At 47.7% G+C, this 19,361-nt stretch overlaps 1 protein-coding gene across 7 annotated transcripts in view; it reads right to left on the bottom strand.

Annotated features, from left to right (window-relative positions):
- Positions 1-4,555: 4,555 nt before the first annotated feature.
- LOC134901174 (CTD small phosphatase-like protein 2) overlaps positions 4,556-19,361 on the bottom strand; it is a 52,419-nt gene continuing 37,613 nt past the window's right edge. For 6 of the 7 annotated variants that reach the window (XM_063914296.1, XM_063914299.1, XM_063914295.1 and 3 more), the window contains 4 exons: positions 8,443-8,522; positions 8,041-8,167; positions 7,832-7,942; positions 4,556-4,762 (listed from right to left, as the gene is read on the bottom strand). In XM_063914296.1, the coding sequence (XP_063770366.1) occupies positions 4,700-4,762; positions 7,832-7,942; positions 8,041-8,167; positions 8,443-8,522 (381 nt within the window). In that variant the 3' untranslated portion in view covers positions 4,556-4,699. The remainder of the gene's footprint in view (positions 4,763-7,831; positions 7,943-8,040; positions 8,168-8,442; positions 8,523-19,361) is intronic. The other variant, XM_063914297.1, reaches the window with a different exon arrangement.

Raw genomic sequence — 19,361 nt, 5'->3', positions numbered from 1 at the left:
AGAAGGGTCCTGTGGACTCGGCCATGGACAGGTGATATCGACTCAAAAAAGCACATGGAGGTTTTACCTTATAAGGGTGAGGAATTGTTTGGGGACGGTCTCTCGGACCTAGTTTCCACAGCTACGGCTGGGAAGTCAAATTTTTTGCCATATATTCCCTCACAACCTAAGAAAGCACCGTATTACCAAATGCAGTCCTTTCGCTCACAAAGAGGCAAGAAAGTCCGAGATGCGTCTTTTCTTGCCAGAGGCAGGGGTAGAGGAAAGAAGCTGCACAATACAGCTAGTTCCACTAAATCCACCGCATGACGCTGGGGCTCCACAGGTGGAGCCAGGAGCGGTGGGGGCGCGTCTCCGAAATTTCAGCCACCAGTGGGTTCGCTCACGGGTGGATCCCTGGGCTATACAGATTGTGTCTCAGGGATACAAGCTGGAATTCGAAGTGATGCCCCCTCACCGTTACCTCAAATCGGCCCTGCCAGCTTCCCCCATAGAAAGGGAAGTAGTGTTAGCGGCAATTCACAAATTATATCTCCAGCAGGTGGTGGTAAAGGTTCCCCTCCCTCAACAGGGATGGGGTTACTATTCCACAATGATTGTGGTCCCGAAACCGGACGGTTCAGTCAGACCCATATTGAATTTAAAATCCCTGAACAGTTACCTGAAAAGGTTCAAGTTCAAGATGGAATCGCTCAGGGCGGTCATTGCAAGCCTGGAAGAGGGGGATTTTATGGTGTCTCTGGACATCAAGGATGCTTACTTGCATGTCCCCATTTATCCACCTCATCAGGAGTACCTCAGATTTGTGGTACAGGCCTGTCATTACCAATTCCAGACGTTGCCGTTTGGTCTGTCCACGGCACCGAGAATATTTACCAAGGTAATGGCAGAAATGATGGTGCTTCTGCGAAAGCAAGGAGTTACAATTATCCCATACTTGGACGATCTCCTCATAAAGGCGAGGTCCAGAGAGCAGTTGCTGATCAGCGTAGCACACTCGCGGGAGGTGTTGCAACAGCACGGCTGGATTCTGAATATTCCAAAGTCGCAGCTGATTCCTACGACGCGTCTGCCCTTCCTGGGCATGATTCTGGACACAGACCAGAAGAAGGTGTTTCTCCCGGCGGAGAAGGCCCAGGAGCTCGTGACTCTGGTCAGAGACCTCTTAAAACCAAAACAGGCGTCGGTGCATCAATGCACTCAAGTCCTGGGAAAGATGGTGGCGTCATACGAAGCCATTCCCTTCGGCAGGTTCCATGCGAGGACCTTTCAGTGGGATCTGTTGGACAAGTGGTCCGGATCGCATCTTCAGATGCATCGGCTGATCACCCTATCCCCCAGGGCCAGGGTGTCTCTTCTGTGGTGGCTGCAGAGTGCTCACCTTCTCGAGGGCCGCAGGTTCGGCATACAGGACTGGGTCCTGGTTACCACGGATGCAAGCCTCAGAGGGTGGGGGGCAGTCACTCAGGGAAGAAATTTCCAGGGGCTGTGGTCAAGTCAGGAGACTTGTCTGCACATCAATATCCTGGAACTAAGGGCCATATACAACGCCCTGAGTCAAGCGGAGCCTCTGCTTCGCAACCAACCGGTGCTGATTCAGTAAGACAACATCACCGCAGTGGCTCATATAAACCGCCAGGGCGGCACAAGAAGCAGGGTGGCGATGGCAAAAGCCACCAGAATTCTTCGCTGGGCGGAGAATCACGTGCAAGCACTGTCAGCAGTGTTCATTCCGGGAGTGGACAACTGGGAAGCAGACTTCCTCAGCAGGCACGACCTCCACCCGGGAGAATGGAGACTTCATCAAGAAGTCTTCACACAGATTACAAATCGATGGGAACTGCCACAGGTGGACATGATGGCATCCCGCCTCAACAAAAAGCTGCAAAGGTATTGCGCCAAGTCAAGAGACCCTCAGGCGATAGCTGTGGACGCACTAGTGACACCGTGGGTGTTCCAGTCGGTTTATGTGTTTCCTCCTCTGCCTCTCATTCCCAAGGTGCTGAGAATCGTAAGAAAAAGAGGAGTGAGAACAATACTCATTGTTCCGGATTGGCCAAGAAGGACTTGGTATCCGGAACTGCAAGAAATGCTCACAGAGGACCCATGGCCTCTGCCTCTCAGACAGGATCTGTTGCAACAGGGGCCCTGTCTGTTCCCAGACTTACCGCGGCTGCGTTTGACGGCATGGCGGTTGAACGCCGGATCCTAGCGGAGAAAGGCATTCCGGATGAGGTTATTCCTACGCTGATAAAGGCTAGGTAGGACGTGACCGCAAAACATTATCACCGTATATGGCGAAAATATGTTGCTTGGTGTGAGTCCAGGAAGGCCCCTACAGAGGAATTCCAGCTGGGCCGTTTCCTTCACTTCCTACAGTCGGGAGTGACTATGGGCTTAAAATTAGGGTCCATTAAGGTCCAGATTTCGGCCCTATCCATTTTCTTTCAAAAGGAACTGGCTTCTCTTCCTGAAGTTCAGACGTTTGTAAAGGGAGTGCTGCATATTCAGCACCCTTTTGTGCCACCAGTGGCACCTTGGGATCTTAACGTGGTGTTGAGTTTCCTGAAATCTCACTGGTTTGAGCCACTTAAGACCGTGGAGTTAAAATATCTCACGTGGAAGGTGGTCATGCTATTGGCCTTAGCTTCGGCTAGGCGTGTGTCAGAATTGGCGGCTTTGTCATGTAAAAGCCCCTATCTGGTTTTCCATATGGACAGGGCAGAAATATGGACTCGTCCGCAATTTCTGCCGAAGGTGGTGTCATCTTTTCATTTGAACCAACCTATTGTGGTGCCTGCGGCTACTGGTGACTTGGTGGATTCCAAGTTACTAGATGTAGTCAGGGCTTTGAAGATTTATGTAGCTAGAACAGCTGGAGTCAAGAAAACTGACTCGCTGTTTATCCTGTATGCATCCAACAAGCTGGGTGCTCCTGCTTCAAAGCAAACTATTGCTCGCTGGATCTGTAAAACGATTCAGCAGGCTCATTCGGCGGCTGGATTGCCGCCCTCAAAATCGGTAAAAGCCCATTCCACAAGGAAGGTGGGCTCTTCTTGGGCGGCTGCCCGAGGGGTCTCGGCATTACAGCTTTGCCGAGCAGCTACTTGGTCGGGTTCAAACACTTTTGCAAAATTCTACAAGTTTGATACCCTGGCTGAGGAGGACCTTGTGTTTGCTCATTCGGTGCTGCAGAGTCATCCGCACTCTCCCGCCCGTTTGGGAGCTTTGGTATAATCCCCATGGTCCTTACGGAGTCCCCAGCATCCACTAGGACATTAGAGAAAATAAGATTTTACTTACCGGTAAATCTATTTCTCGTAGTCCGTAGTGGATGCTGGGCGCCCGTCCCAAGTGCGGACTTCTTCTGCAATACTTGTATATAGTATTGCTTACATAAGGGTTATGTTATGGTTGCATCAGGTTGGTCTGATGCTCTGTTGTTGTTCATACTGTTAACCGGGTAAGTTTATCACGAGTTATACGGTGTGATTGGTGTGGCTGGTATGAGTCTTACCCTGGATTCCAAAATCCTTTCCTTGTACTGTCAGCTCTTCCGGGCACAGTTTCCTTAACTGAGGTCTGGAGGAGGGACTTAGAGGGAGGAGCCAGTGCACACCAGTATTCCTAATTCTTTTTTAAAGTGCCCTATCTCCTGCGGAGCCCGTCTATTCCCCATGGTCCTTACGGAGTCCCCAGCATCCACTACAGACTACGAGAAATAGATTTACCGGTAAGTAAAATCTTATTTTCACAAGCAGGGCCCTCTTGCCTCATGTGCTTTTACGACTCTTCCTTAACCTATCTTCTTTTCAAACACTCCCTTTGACGGCACTAAATCCCTAGGTTTTCTGCCAGCTTGATACTTATTTCAGTGTCTGCTGATGCAGCTGTTTATATAACCTGTACTTGTCCTATATTGTATTGAATTGTAAGTCACTGTTTTCTTGTTTTTGCTTATTTGTTTATGTACTCTGTAATTGGGCACTGTAGATCTATTGTGGTGACATATAAATAAAGGATAATAATACTTAGAATGGAGGTCATCACCTCAGGTGCTCCAAGCAAGTATGCTCATTTAAGCTAATAGGAGTGCCAAGTCATTATATATATCAGCCGGCACTCCAACCTAAAAATCAACTTGCACAGGTGCAAGAATATATGAGTATATACAAGGTTTCTATAACGTGTATTCCCATACATCAATGTTTCGGGGAGTTAAACCCCGTCAGGACCAATACAGCAGTGGTAGTTTTACACCACTGCTGAATTGATCCTGATGACGGGGTTTAACTCCCCAAAATGTTGGGGGGGGGGGGGGGGGGGGGGGAGATAGATATATATATATATATACATACACATACACATACACACATAAATAAATAGTTGTTTCAATCGCATTTAGTGGCCCTACAGTATGTCAGGACTCAAATGTAAATCTTGGACCACTCGGCTTGTGGATGCAGCTATTGGGGACTAGAGTGTGTGTCTGAGCATTAGCCATACGTATTTAATAACCTTAATGTTTCCTAGATTGCAACATATACATTGCATAATACTATATTATATGGATTTTATTTGATAAAAACAAAGACAACACTCAAATGTAGACATAAAAATCCATTATAAAGAACAGACAGACAGAATATTACAAAGACTTCATTAATCAAGACCCTCATTAGATTATAGACATAGGTCTTCAGGATTCTGCAACCAGCTCATTAACATGGAATCTACTTGAAATCCGCAACCGTACATCGTCCTGTCCAGATAAAACATCAGACAAATAAGGAGAAAACAGATATGAGAAAAAGGCAGTTTAGTCTGATGCTCTGGGAAGACTGTATAAGTTCAATAGGAATATTTAGACTAAATGTATGGTGATCACTGTGTACTGTACAGCATGCAACTGTTAACACTGTGCAGGCTTAACGAGTGGTTAAAATTTATGAGTGAGTGGCTGGGGACTGGCAGTCCTGGCGAATGCCATCCTGGTCAGCCACTAGTGGAGACTTTAAACACAATGATTAATCCTGCACTATACGCAATACAATAGCTGCTATACTAGATGGAGGATATCTTTGGGGTTCTGTGGGAGGAGACTGCATTCCAAGAATAGATGTAGCACAAGCTTATTCACAAACAAAGGCTGACGAGAGAGTAAAAGTAATGCTTGACCATCACCAAACACATTCAGTATCATTATCTTGTCTTTGAAATGGGTGGTCTTCAGGTTGCCGACTGTCGGGATACCGGCGCACAGTGGTGGTCATTCCGAGTTGTTCGCTCGTTGCCGATTTTCGCTATGCTGCGATTTGTTGCAAAATGCGCATGCGCATGGTACGCAGCGCGCATGCACTTAGTTATTTAACTAAAAACTTAGTAGATTTGCTGTGGATCCTGCGGCGCTCTTCAGTCGCTCTGCTGATCGGTGAGTAATTGACAGGAAAGGGGCATTTCTGGGTGGTAACTGAGCGTTTTCCGAGAGTGTGCTAAAAAACGCAGGCGTGTCAGGGAAAAACGCGGGAGTGTCTGTAGAAACGGGGGAGTGGCTGGACGAACGCAGGGCGTGTTTGTGACGTCAAACCAGAAACTAAACGGACTGAGGTGATCGTAATCTGTGAGTAGGTCTGGAGCTACTCAGAAACTGCAAGAAAATATTTAGTAGCAGTTCTGCTTACCTTTCGTTCGCTATTCTGCTAAGCTAAGATACACTCCCAGAGGGCGGCGGTCTAGCATTTGCAATGCTGCTAAAAGCAGCTAGCGAGCGAACAACTCGGAATGAGGGCCAGTATACCGGCGCCGGAATCCCGACAGCCGGCATACCGACAGATATTCTCCCTTGTGGGGGTCCACGACCCCCCTGGAGGGGAATAAATAGCGTAGCGCGCCACCGTGCCCGCAGCGTGGCGAGCACAGTGAGGACGCAAGGGGCTCATTTGCGCTCGCCACACTGTCGGTATGCCGGCAGTCAGCTTCCCGGCGCCGGTGTGCTGGTCGTCGGGAGCCCGGCCGCCGGCATACCATACTACACACTTTGAAATAGCTTCAGCTCCAGCATTTTAGAAAAGGGTAGTTGCACAGAATTGATACAGGGGAATATCTGCTACTGAATCTTACTGTACCTAGATAGTATTTTTACAGGAATAGATTTTAACAAAGTTGAAAGTCTAGACACAAGATTACATGAATATGAGCCGAGAACCATTTAGATAAATGGGAGTATTTTAGATATGATGTTCCATACTGTGGATGTGTAATGGACAAATAAGGCCTGCACAAGTCTTAAAACCTATTTGAAGCATGTCCAGAATCCATGGTCCAATTAAGAATCCATTTCTTGTATCAGACAGGCAACACTATCTATAGATGGCATTGCCTAATAGAAGCCTATAGGCTTCTTTCTACAGAAATTACCAAGAGGAGGGATCCAATAGAATTCCACCCAGTAGCCCTTGCGGTTCACGCATGTAGAGCAAGACTCCAGGTCATAAACCGGTAGCCTGCACATGGCAAAGGACAGCTGTTATCTGAAGAGCTATCATTTGCATAAATATTTGCAAATCTACATGCACATAGTGTTACTAAATGCCACTATGCATGCTGTAAGTGGCAGGATGTATTGCATTCAAAATGGCCCTAGTGAGCGATCTCAACATTTCTGCCTCAAATGTCGTCATTAAGGCTAAAATACTTAGTAAACAAGAAAGATGACAAGCTCAGATGATTTATCTATGCAGGAGAGCTCAGATTTTACATTGATTCAATACCCATATGTGATGCTGGGTTCACTATGGTATGCCAGCTGTCGGGCTCCCGGCGACCAGCATACCGGCGCCGGGAGCCCGACCGCCGGCTTACCGACAGTGTGGCGAGCGCAAATGAGCCCCTTGCGGGCTTGCCGCGCCACGCTATTTTATTCTCCCTCCAGGGGGGTCGTGGACCCCCACGAGGGAGAATAAGTGTCGGTATGCCGGCTGTCGGGACCCCGGCGCCAGTATACTGTGCGCCGGGATCCCGTCAGTCGGCATACTGAAGACCACCCGTGATGCTGGGTGAACACTCTTGTTGCTTCTACAGAGGCGTGCATTCAGCAGGAGGTGAGTTACCACATAAAACTATCCAACAAAAATGCTGGACCTTCAGCTGTATTCAAAGAAGTTCAAGAGTCTCCAAAACTAAGTGTGCGCAACTTCCAGAGTCCTGTGGCCAGGGTTTCATAGCCATTATCATGAAAAATAGCTGCAACTACCTCAAAGACTCCAGTTAAACTATTTATACAGTGAAGATATCTGTGTACAATTATTTTGTTGTATGCTCAATACTTTGTTTCTGGTCTAGAAAGGGAGTAGTGTTTATATATGCAGACTACTTTATAGTTTCACGGAGGTAGACAGTGTCTTTATGTTCCTAACTATTTGGTTGTTTTAGGTGTACAGTATAGGTTCTAAAGTCAACAGTTCAGCAGTTGCTGTTTTCATTCCTAAGGCCAGAGTCAGATGGTTCTGGGTACTGAGAGACTGGCCACTAGGTGGCACTGCTATGCCTTATTGGGGCATACATTCAAATGGTGTGCACTGATGCAAAGTAACAGCATGTGCAATGGAGGGCATGCTCACAATATCATTGGGGGTGGGGGGGGCATCATGGGTGGAGCATGTTGTTTATACCTCACATGAATTCCCAGCATCCTACAGATGCCTGGGCAATATGTACCCATTGCCCCCTGTTCATTCCCAGGTGGACAGCATGTTAATTCAAAACTACACACGTCTCAGTAACTTTGTAAATCAAAGAATGTGCCAAACTGGGTTTGGTTTGAGTTACTTACCACATGGGTCATTTGCTCCAGAGCTGGCAACAGAAACACCAGTTCTTTATCTCTTCTGCTGCCTGTCCACCGATGTACAGGAATTCTATTGGTAATCTGACAAAGTATATACTAAAATAATAATGGTCATTGGAAAAGAGCAGAGCCTACAGTGCATAAAAGGCAGTAATCTACTGTAGGCTTAGGATCAGCAGAAAGGATGAACTTACATGGTAGGGCAATGTGTAAGCAACGGTGTCAAGTGCAACAGTTTTGGCCAGATCTCTATTTAGAACACGCAAATCCTTCACATAATGACCTGCGACACAGACACAGTGGTCCTGATACAGCCGGTGCCTGAAGATGAATCAGAAGGAGACTATGAAGGGTAATGGTGTGTTACAAACTGGCTACTGTTCCTCTTAGATATGGAATCATTACATGTACTGTATATAGAGCAGAATAACATCCCTTACTGAAAGTCAGAAAAGGTTTTAGCACTGTGGAAATCTTGTTTTACATAGTGGCTGTCTTCATTTATCCTGAGCTACTTATACTGTATATATGAAATTATTATTTCATACTTTAACTTTATTTCATAAATGGATAGAAGAAACTTGGTAAAATGGCACCTTATTAGCTTTTTCTGAGGGTCCAAGATATCCACTATTTTCTCTGCATATTCCTTTTTTGCTGTGGTAAAGACAAATATCTGTATGAAAAGAAAATCATTGAAAAATACCATTACCAGGTCACCTGCAGTTCCCATATCAGGCGATTTCTCTCCCAGCTCTGTCAGTACATAGTAGTCATAGTAAATTCACATTACAAAATAAAAAATAACAGTACAATAAAAACCCATGTGTCATGTGAAGCATTGTTTTATATGTAGAGATGTGTGCCGACTAAGGGTGTAGGTGGCTCCACTGGAGCGCGAACTCCAGGCGCTGGAAAAGTTAGAGGGCACACCACAGAGCAGGAGGAGCAGACTAGGTAGGGAACAGGACAACACACTGACCCGAACTACAACTAGGGGGTCTATTTACGAAGCCTTGGACGGAGATCAAGTACCAGACAATCGGCAACTAATTGCTATGTCACAGGTTGGGTTTGAAAAACGACAGGAGCTGATTGGTTGGTACTTTTTCTGTGTCTACTTTATCTCCATCCAAAGTTTAGTAAATAGACCCCTAGGTAAGGAATAGGTCAGGCCAGAGCAGAAGATACTGAAAGCCAGCACATGCTAGAGCTCTGCCCATCCTCTTTATATGGCTCACTGTGTGCTTGTGGCTGTGAAGCAGAGCTACTTCTGCCCCTCTCTGCCTAGCCCAGCTGCTGTAGCGCCTCTCTCTGCACCAGCTTATGCAACATCTCTTTTTCCTGGAAGCTATAGCTCCTCTGTCTGCCCCAGCTGCTGCAGCACCTCTCTGCCTCTCAAGCTGCTTATTTTCACTGAGGCATAGTGGGATTATCAGGTCTGGGATGGCAAGTCTAGGGTATTATTTTCATTGAGGTATTGGGAGATTGTCAGATATGGGGAGAGGGTCAGTTTTGAGGCATTATTTTCATTAAGGGATTAGGGATTGGTGAAGTCAGGTCAGTCAGGACATATATAGTGTTTTTCATTTATTTGAATTAAACAAGTAAATAGTTAAATACAGCTACTTCCATAGCGTCTCTACCATGGTGTAACGTGTGTAAGGGGCTCTACTGTGGCATAATATGATAAGCTCTACTGTGGTATAATGTGTATAAGCAGCTTGACCAGGGCCGGATTAAGGGCCATATGGGCCTGGAGCTAAAAATGTTAAAGGGCCTATTGTGAAAAGTGAAGGAGCTGTGATCAGAGCTGGGTGGGTGTGTACACATTGTACATTATAAGCAACAATGTCAAAAATATATAAAATTGCATAATTTTGATAGGGAAAGAAACATTTTTTTTTACACTTGCTTGTTATTATAAAGCTGTCATGATGATGGGCCTATTTTTATGTGGAGAGCTGGAGCTACATCTGTCCCATTGTTAATATGGCCATGGGCTCTGCTGTGGTGTAACGTGCAAAAGCAGTTCTACTGTGTGGCGTAATGTGTATAAGGGGTATTACTGTGTGGTGTAATGTAATGTACATAGCAGACACTACTGTGCGGTGTAATGTGTATAAGGGGTACTACTGTGTGGTGTAATGTAATGTACATAGCAGACACTACTGTGTGGTGTAATGTAATGTAATGTACATAGCAGACACTACTGTGCGGTGTAATGTGTATAAGGGGTACTACTGTGTGGTGTAATGTAATGTACATAGCAGACACTAGTGTGCGGTGTAATGTGTATAAGGGGTACTACTTAGAGATGAGCGCCTGAAATTTTTCGGGTTTTGTGTTTTGGGTTCGGTTCCGCGGCCGTGTTTTGGGTTCGAACGCGTTTTGGCAAAACCTCACCGAATTTTTTTTGTCGGATTCGGGTGTGTTTTGGATTCGGGTGTTTTTTTCAAAAAACACTAAAAAACAGCTTAAATCATAGAATTTGGGGGTCATTTTGATCCCAAAGTATTATTAACCTCAAAAACCATAATTTACACTCATTTTCAGTCTATTCTGAATACCTCACACCTCACAATATTATTTTTAGTCCTAAAATTTGCACCGAGGTCGCTGTGTAAGTAAGATAAGCGACCCTAGTGGCCGACACAAACACCGGGCCCATCTAGGAGTGGCACTGCAGTGTCACGCAGGATGTCCCTTCCAAAAAACCCTCCCCAAACAGCACATGACGCAAAGAAAAAAAGGAGGCGCAATGAGGTAGCTGTGTGAGTAAGATTAGCGACCCTAGTGGCCGACACAAACACCGGGCCCATCTAGGAGTGGCACTGCAGTGTCACGCAGGATGTCCCTTCCAAAAAACCCTCCCCAAACAGCACATGACGCAAAGAAAAAAAGAGGCGCAATGAGGTAGCTGTGTGAGTAAGATTAGCGACCCTAGTGGCCGACACAAACACCGGGCCCATCTAGGAGTGGCACTGCAGTGTCACGCAGGATGTCCCTTCCAAAAAACCCTCCCCAAACAGCACATGACGCAAAGAAAAAAAGAGGCGCAATGAGGTAGCTGTGTGAGTAAGATTAGCGACCCTAGTGGCCGACACAAACACCGGGCCCATCTAGGAGTGGCACTGCAGTGTCACGCAGGATGTCCCTTCCAAAAAACCCTCCCCAAACAGCACATGACGCAAAGAAAAAAAGAGGCGCAATGAGGTAGCTGTGTGAGTAAGATTAGCGACCCTAGTGGCCGACACAAACACCGGGCCCATCTAGGAGTGGCACTGCAGTGTCACGCAGGATGTCCCTTCCAAAAAACCCTCCCCAAACAGCACATGACGCAAAGAAAAAAAAGAGGCGCAATGAGGTAGCTGACTGTGTGAGTAAGATTAGCGACCCTAGTGGCCGACTCAAACACCGGGCCCATCTAGGAGTGGCACTGCAGTGTCACGCAGGATGTCCCTTCCAAAAAACCCTCCCCAAACAGCACATGACGCAAAGAAAAAAAGAGGCGCAATGAGGTAGCTGTGTGAGTAAGATTAGCGACCCTAGTGGCCGACACAAACACCGGGCCCATCTAGGAGTGGCACTGCAGTGTCACGCAGGATGTCCCTTCCAAAAAACCCTCCCCAATCAGCACATGATGCAAAGAAAAAGAAAAGAAAAAAGAGGTGCAAGATGGAATTGTCCTTGGGCCCTCCCACCCACCCTTATGTTGTATAAACAAAACAGGACTTGTGCACACTTTAACCAACCCATCATTTCAGTGACAGGGTCTGCCACACGACTGTGACTGATATGACGGGTTGGTTTGGACCCCCCCCCCAAAAAAGAAGCAATTAATCTCTCCTTGCACAAACTGGCTCTACAGAGGCAAGATGTCCACCTCATCTTCACCCTCCGATATATCACCGTGTACATCCCCCTCCTCACAGATTATCAATTCGTCCCCACTGGAATCCACCATCTCAGCTCCCTGTGTACTTTGTGGAGGCAATTGCTGCTGGTCAATGTCTCCGCGGAGGAATTGATTATAATTCATTTTAATGATCATCTTCTCCACATTTTCTGGATGTAACCTCGTACGCCGATTGCTGACAAGGTGAGCGGCGGCACTAAACACTCTTTCGGAGTACACACTTGTGGGAGGGCAACTTAGGTAGAATAAAGCCAGTTTGTGCAAGGGCCTCCAAATTGCCTCTTTTTCCTGCCAGCATAAGTACGGACTGTGTGACGTGCCTACTTGGATGCGGTCACTCATATAATCCTCCACCATTCTATCAATGTTGAGAGAATCATATGCAGTGACAGTAGACGACATGTCCGTAATCGTTGTCAGGTCCTTCAGTCCGGACCAGATGTCAGCATCAGCAGTCGCTCCAGACTGCCCTGCATCACCGCCAGCGGGTGGGCTCGGAATTCTGAGCCTTTTCCTCGCACCCCCAGTTGCGGGAGAATGTGAAGGAGATGTTGACAGGTCGCGTTCCGCTTGACTTGACAATTTTGTCACCAGCAGGTCTTTCAACCCCAGCAGTCTGCCGGAAAGAGAGATCCAAGGTAGGCTTTAAATCTAGGATCGAGCACGGTGGCCAAAATGTAGTGCTCTGATTTCAACAGATTGACCACCCGTGAATCCTTGTTAAGCGAAGGGCTGCATCCACAAGTCCCACATGCCTAGCGGAATCGCTCCCTTTTAGCTCCTTCTTCAATGCCTCCAGCTTCTTCTGCAAAAGCCTGATGAGGGGAATGACCTGACTCAGGCTGGCAGTGTCTGAACTGACTTCACGTGTGGCAAGTTCAAAGGGCATCAGAACCTTGCACAACGTTGAAATCATTCTCCACTGCACTTGAGACAGGTGCATTCCACCTACTATATCGTGCTCAATTGTATAGGCTTGAATGGCCTTTTGCTGCTCCTCCAACCTCTGAAGCATATAGAGGGTTGAATTCCACCTCGTTACCACTTCTTGCTTCAGATGATGGCAGGGCAGGTTCAGTAGTTTTTGGTGGTGCTCCAGTCTTCTGTACGTGGTGCCTGTACGCCGAAAGTGTCCCGCAATTTTTCTGGCCACCGACAGCATCTCTTGCACGCCCGTGTCGTTTTTTAAAAAATTCTGCACCACCAAATTCAAGGTATGTGCAAAACATGGGACGTGCTGGAATTTGCCCATATTTAATGCACACACAATATTGCTGGCGTTGTCCGATGCCACAAATCCACAGGAGAGTCCAATTGGGGTAAGCCATTCCGCGATGATCTTCCTCAGTTGCCGTAAGAGGTTTTCAGCTGTGTGCGTATTCTGGAAAGCGGTGATACAAAGCGTAGCCTGCCTAGGAAAGAGTTGGCGTTTGCGAGATGCTGCTACTGGTGCCGCCGCTGCTGTTCTTGCGGCGGGAGTCCATACATCTACCCAGTGGGCTGTCACAGTCATATAGTCCTGACCCTGCCCTGCTCCACTTGTCCACATGTCCGTGGTTAAGTGGACATTGGGTACAACTGCATTTTTTAGGACACTGGTGAGTCTTTTTCTGACGTCCGTGTACATTCTCGGTATCGCCTGCCTAGAGAAGTGGAACCTAGATGGTATTTGGTAACGGGGGCACACTGCCTCAATAAATTGTCTAGTTCCCTGTGAACTAACGGCGGATACCGGACGCACGTCTAACACCAACATAGTTGTCAAGGACTCAGTTATCCGCTTTGCAGTAGGATGACTGCTGTGATATTTCATCTTCCTCGCAAAGGACTGTTGAACAGTCAATTGCTTACTGGAAGTAGTACAAGTGGGCTTACGACTTCCCCTCTGGGATGACCATCGACTCCCAGCGGCAACAACAGCAGCGCCAGCAGCAGTAGGCGTTACACGCAAGGATGCATCGGAGGAATCCCAGGCAGGAGAGGACTCGTCAGAATTGCCAGTGACATGGCCTGCAGGACTATTGGCATTCCTGGGGAAGGAGGAAATTGACACTGAGGGAGTTGGTGGGGTGGTTTGCGTGAGCTTGGTTACAAGAGGAAGGGATTTACTGGTCAGTGGACTGCTTCCGCTGTCACCCAAAGTTTTTGAACTTGTCACTGACTTATTATGAATGCGCTGCAGGTGACGTATAAGGGAGGATGTTCCGAGGTGGTTAACGTCCTTACCCCTACTTATTACAGCTTGACAAAGGGAACACACGGCTTGACACCTGTTGTCCGCATTTCTGGTGAAATACCTCCACACCGAAGAGCTGATTTTTTTGGTATTTTCACCTGGCATGTCAACGGCCATATTCCTCCCACGGACAACAGGTGTCTCCCCGGGTGCCTGACTTAAACAAACCACCTCACCATCAGAATCCTCCTGGTCAATTTCCTCCCCAGCGCCAGCAACACCCATATCCTCCTCATCCTGGTGTACTTCAACACTGACATCTTCAATCTGACTATCAGGAACTGGACTGCGGGTGCTCCTTCCAGCACTTGCAGGGGGCGTGCAAATGGTGGAAGGCGCATGCTCTTCACGTCCAGTGTTGGGAAGGTCAGGCATCGCAACCGACACAATTGGACTCTCCTTGTGGATTTGGGATTTCAAAGAACGCACAGTTCTTTGCGGTGCTTTTGCCAGCTTGAGTCTTTTCAGTTTTCTAGCGAGAGGCTGAGTGCTTCCATCCTCATGTGAAGCTGAACCACTAGCCATGAACATAGGCCAGGGCCTCAGCCGTTCCTTGCCACTCCGTGTGGTAAATGGCATATTGGCAAGTTTACGCTTCTCCTCCGACAATTTTATTTTAGGTTTTGGAGTCCTTTTTTTACTGATATTTGGTGTTTTGGTTTTGACATGCTCTGTACTATGCCATTGGGCATCGGCCTTGGCAGACGACGTTGCTGGCATTTCATCGTCTCGGCCATGACTAGTGGCAGCAGCTTCAGCACGAGGTGGAAGTGGATCTTGATCTTTCCCTAATTTTGGAACCTCAACATTTTTGTTCTCCATATTTTAATAGGCACAACTAAAAGGCACCTCAGGTAAACAATGGAGATGGATGGATTGGATACTAGTATACAATTATGGACGGGCTGCCGAGTGCCGACACAGAGGTAGCCACAGCCGTGAACTACCGCACTGTACTGTGTCTGCTGCTAATATATAGACTGGTTGATAAAGAGATAGTATACTCGTAACTAGTATGTATGTATAAAGAAAGAAAAAAAAACCACGGTTAGGTGGTATATACAATTATGGACGGGCTGCCGAGTGCCGACACAGAGGTAGCCACAGCCGTGAACTACCGCACTGTACTGTGTCTGCTGCTAATATATAGACTGGTTGATAAAGAGATAGTATACTCGTAACTAGTATGTATGTATAAAGAAAGAAAAAAAAACCACGGTTAGGTGGTATATACAATTATGGACGGGCTGCCGAGTGCCGACACAGAGGTAGCCACAGCCGTGAACTACCGCACTGTACTGTGTCTGCTGCTAATATATAGACTGGTTGATAAAGAGATAGTATACTCGTAACTAGTATGTATGTATAAAGAAAGAAAAAAAAACCACGGTTAGGTGGTATATACAATTATGGACGGGCTGCCGAGTGCCGACACAGAGGTAGCCACAGCCATGAACTACCGCACTGTACTGTGTCTGCTGCTAATATATAGACTGGTTGATAAAGAGATAGTATACTCGTAACTAGTATGTATGTATAAAGAAAGAAAAAAAAACCACGGTTAGGTGGTATATACAATTATGGACGGGCTGCCGAGTGCAGACACAGAGGTAGCCACAGCCGTGAACTACCACACTGTACTGTGTCTGCTGCTAATATATAGACTGGTTGATAAAGAGATAGTATACTCGTAACTAGTATGTATGTATAAAGAAAGAAAAAAAACCCACGGTTAGGTGGTATATACAATTATGGACGGGCTGCCGAGTGCCGACACAGAGGTAGCCACAGCCGTGAACTACCGCACTGTACTGTGTCTGCTGCTAATATAGACTGGTTGATAAAGAGATAGTATACTCGTAACTAGTATGTATGTATAAAGAAAGAAAAAAAAACCACGGTTAGGTGGTATATACAATTATGGACGGGCTGCCGAGTGCCGACACAGAGGTAGCCACAGCCGTGAACTACCGCACTGTACTGTGTCTGCTGCTAATATAGACTGGTTGATAAAGAGATAGTATACTACTAATATTATATATACTGGTGGTCAGGTCACTGGTCACTAGTCACACTGGCAGTGGCACTCCTGCAGCAAAAGTGTGCACTGTTTTAATATAATATTATGTACTCCTGGCTCCTGCTATAACCTATAACTGGCACTGCAGTAGTGCTCCCCAGTCTCCCCCACAATTATAAGCTGTGTGAGCTGAGCAGTCAGACAGATATATAATATATATAGATGATGCAGCACACTGGCCTGAGCCTGAGCAGTGCACACAGATATGGTATGTGACTGACTGAGTCACTGTGTGTATCGCTTTTTTCAGGCAGAGAACGGATATATTAAATAAACTGCACTGTGTGTCTGGTGGTCACTCACTATATAATATATTATGTACTCCTGGCTCCTGCTATAACCTATAACTGGCACTGCAGTAGTGCTCCCCAGTCTCCCCCACAATTATAAGCTGTGTGAGCTGAGCAGTCAGACAGATAATCAGATATATATAATATTATATATAGATAATAGATGATGCAGCACACTGGCCTGAGCCTGAGCAGTGCACACAGATATGGTATGTGACTGAGTCACTGTGTGCTGTGTATCGCTTTTTTCAGGCAGAGAACGGATTATAAATAAAACTGGTGGTCACTATCAGCAAAACTCTGCACTGTACTGAGTACTCCTAATGCTCCCCAAAATTAGTAAATCAAGTGTCTCTCTAATCTATTCTAAACGGAGAGGACGCCAGCCACGTCCTCTCCCTATCAATCTCAATGCACGTGTGAAAATGGCGGCGACGCGCGGCTCCTTATATAGAATCCGAGTCTCGCGATAGAATCCGAGCCTCGCGAGAATCCGACAGCGTCATGATGACGTTCGGGCGCGCTCGGGTTAACCGAGCAAGGCGGGAAGATCCGAGTCGCTCGGACCCGTGAAAAAAAACATGAAGTTCGTGCGGGTTCGGATTCAGAGAAACCGAACCCGCTCATCTCTAGTACTACTGTGTGGTGTAATGTAGTGTACATAGCAGACACTACTGTGCGGTGTAATGTGAATTGGTACTATTATGTGGCACACTCCCTCCCATGAATCCACGCCCCTATATTTTAGATACGCGCCTTCTGCATGCACTGTCCATATTTTAAACACGGGGGCACGTAAACGAAACTTTCGCACTGAGCTCCACAAGGTCTAGAACAGTCCCTGTCACTAATTTAGGATTTTAAATATTTTTTCTTTTCAAATGTAACATGCCACCACATGTTGGCCAGGTCCCCCATTTCAGCACAGGGGAGGGGGGCACCAAAACATACCCTTGCTCCAGGCACCATGGAACCTAGCTACACCTCTGCTGCCGACCCTTGCTTCTTGATTTTTGTTTTCAAAACAGCCTCTGTGTTTTGGGTTTGTCTTTTAAGTTTGGCAAAACAACCCTCTAGTGTTTTGGTTTGGATTTAGTTTGGTTTTCATAAAAATTGATAAACAGCTAAAATCATTATTTGGACCTATTTTTGTTCCTACAGCATTATTAACCTCAACAACATTAATTTCCAGTGTTTCCAGGCAATTTTGACTACCTCACAGCTAACAATATACTTCACCAATATTGACCAAAAGTTGTCTGTCTAAACAAAGGCTTCTGTCCTTTATTTTATTCAGAGCAGATGGGGTGCTGGGGACAACAGGCAGAGGTGAGGTGCTGGGGACAACAGGCAGAGGTGAGGTGCTGGGGACAAGAGGCAGAGATGAGGTGCTGGGGACAAGAGGCAGAGATGGGGTGCTGGGGACAAGAGGCAGAGATGGGGTGCTGGGGACAAGAGGCAGAGATGGGGTGCTGGGGACAAGAGGCAGAGGTGAGGTGCTGGGGACAAGAGGCAGAGATGGGGTGCTGGGGACAAGAGGCAGAGATGGGGTGCTGGGGACAAGAGGCAGAGATGGGGTGCTGGGGACAAGAGGCAGAGGTGAGGTGCTGGGGACAAGAGGCAGAGGTGAGGTGCTGGGGACAAGAGGCAGAGGTGAGGTGCTGGGGACAAGAGGCAGAGGTGAGGTGCTGGGGACAAGAGGCAGAGATGGGGTGCTGGGGACAAGAGGCAGAGGTGGGGTGCTGGGGACAAGAGGCAGAGGTAAGGTGCTGGGAACAGAAGGCAGAGATGGGGTGCTGGGGACATGAGGCAGAGATGGGGTGCTGGGAACAGAAGGCAGAGATGGGGTGCTGGGGACAAGAGGCAGAGATGGGGTGCTGGGAACAGAAGGCAGAGATGGGGTGCTGGGGACAAGAGGCAGAGGTAAGGTGCTGGGAACAGAAGGCAGAGATGGGGAGCAAGGGACAACAGGCAGAGGTAAGGTGCTGGGAACAGAAGGCAGAGATGGGGTGCTGGGGACAAGAGGCAGAGATGGGGTGCTTGGAACAGAAGGCAGAGATGGGGTGCTGGGGACAAGAGGCAGAGATGGGGTGCTGGGAACAGAAGGCAGAGATGGGGAGCAAGGGACAACAGGCAGAGGTAAGGTGCTGGGAACAGAAGGCAGAGATGGGGTGCTGGGGACAAGAGGCAGAGATGGGGTGCTGGGAACAAGAGGCAGAGATGGGGTGCTGGGAACAGAAGGCAGAGATGGGGTGCTGGGGACAAGAGGCAGAGATGGGGTGCTGGGGACAAGAGGCAGAGGTGAGGTGCTGGGAACAGAAGGCAGAAATTGGGTGTTGGGGGCAAGATTCAGAGGTGGGGTACTGGGGCCAGGGGCGCCAACAGTTCTGCCAAGTTCCAGATAAAAGGGGTTGGGGGCATTGCTAATATGTCGGGGGTGTAGTCAGACCTAATGTTCAAAGAATACTTGTGTACAGTCGCAGAGGGTATCCGTTATGGTGTACGGGTGCGATTGCTACCACACACAGGGATAGAGAGGGATTCTGCTGCAGCTGTCCATCTTCCTAGCCTGGCACCCAGCAGCATGTGCTCGGCTGGGGAGAGAGGCTGCTGGCATCCCTCTCTCCCCCTACACTACGGCTCTGTGCAAGGGGTGAGGGGAGTAGCGGAACCCGGACCCCTCCAACAGGCCCGGCTAAGGAGTATCTGCCCTCCCCCCTTGACACCACTGGCTGAGGCAGAGGTGGGAGTCAGGTATTAAAAGGTGGAGGGGAGTCGCGGACAGGAAGTCAGTGGCAGGCTGGCCAGGGGGACAGAGACCCCTGGGCCGGTCCCTTTTTTAGCATTTTGGGCAAACCGCTGGTACCTACGGCTGCAGCAATACAGCAATGGACCGTGCGCTATTTATTGCCATAGCCAGTGCCCGGTCACAAAGTTTCCTCAAGTACGGAGGAGTGGACTATGCAGATGTGTGGCCCCACCCCTTACGC

This window comes from Pseudophryne corroboree, chromosome 1, assembly GCF_028390025.1.
Source record: "Pseudophryne corroboree isolate aPseCor3 chromosome 1, aPseCor3.hap2, whole genome shotgun sequence".
Taxonomy (NCBI): Eukaryota; Metazoa; Chordata; class Amphibia; order Anura; family Myobatrachidae; genus Pseudophryne; species Pseudophryne corroboree.
The sequence above is the reverse complement of the archived record's forward strand: the minus strand, read 5'-3'. Positions and strand labels throughout refer to the sequence as shown.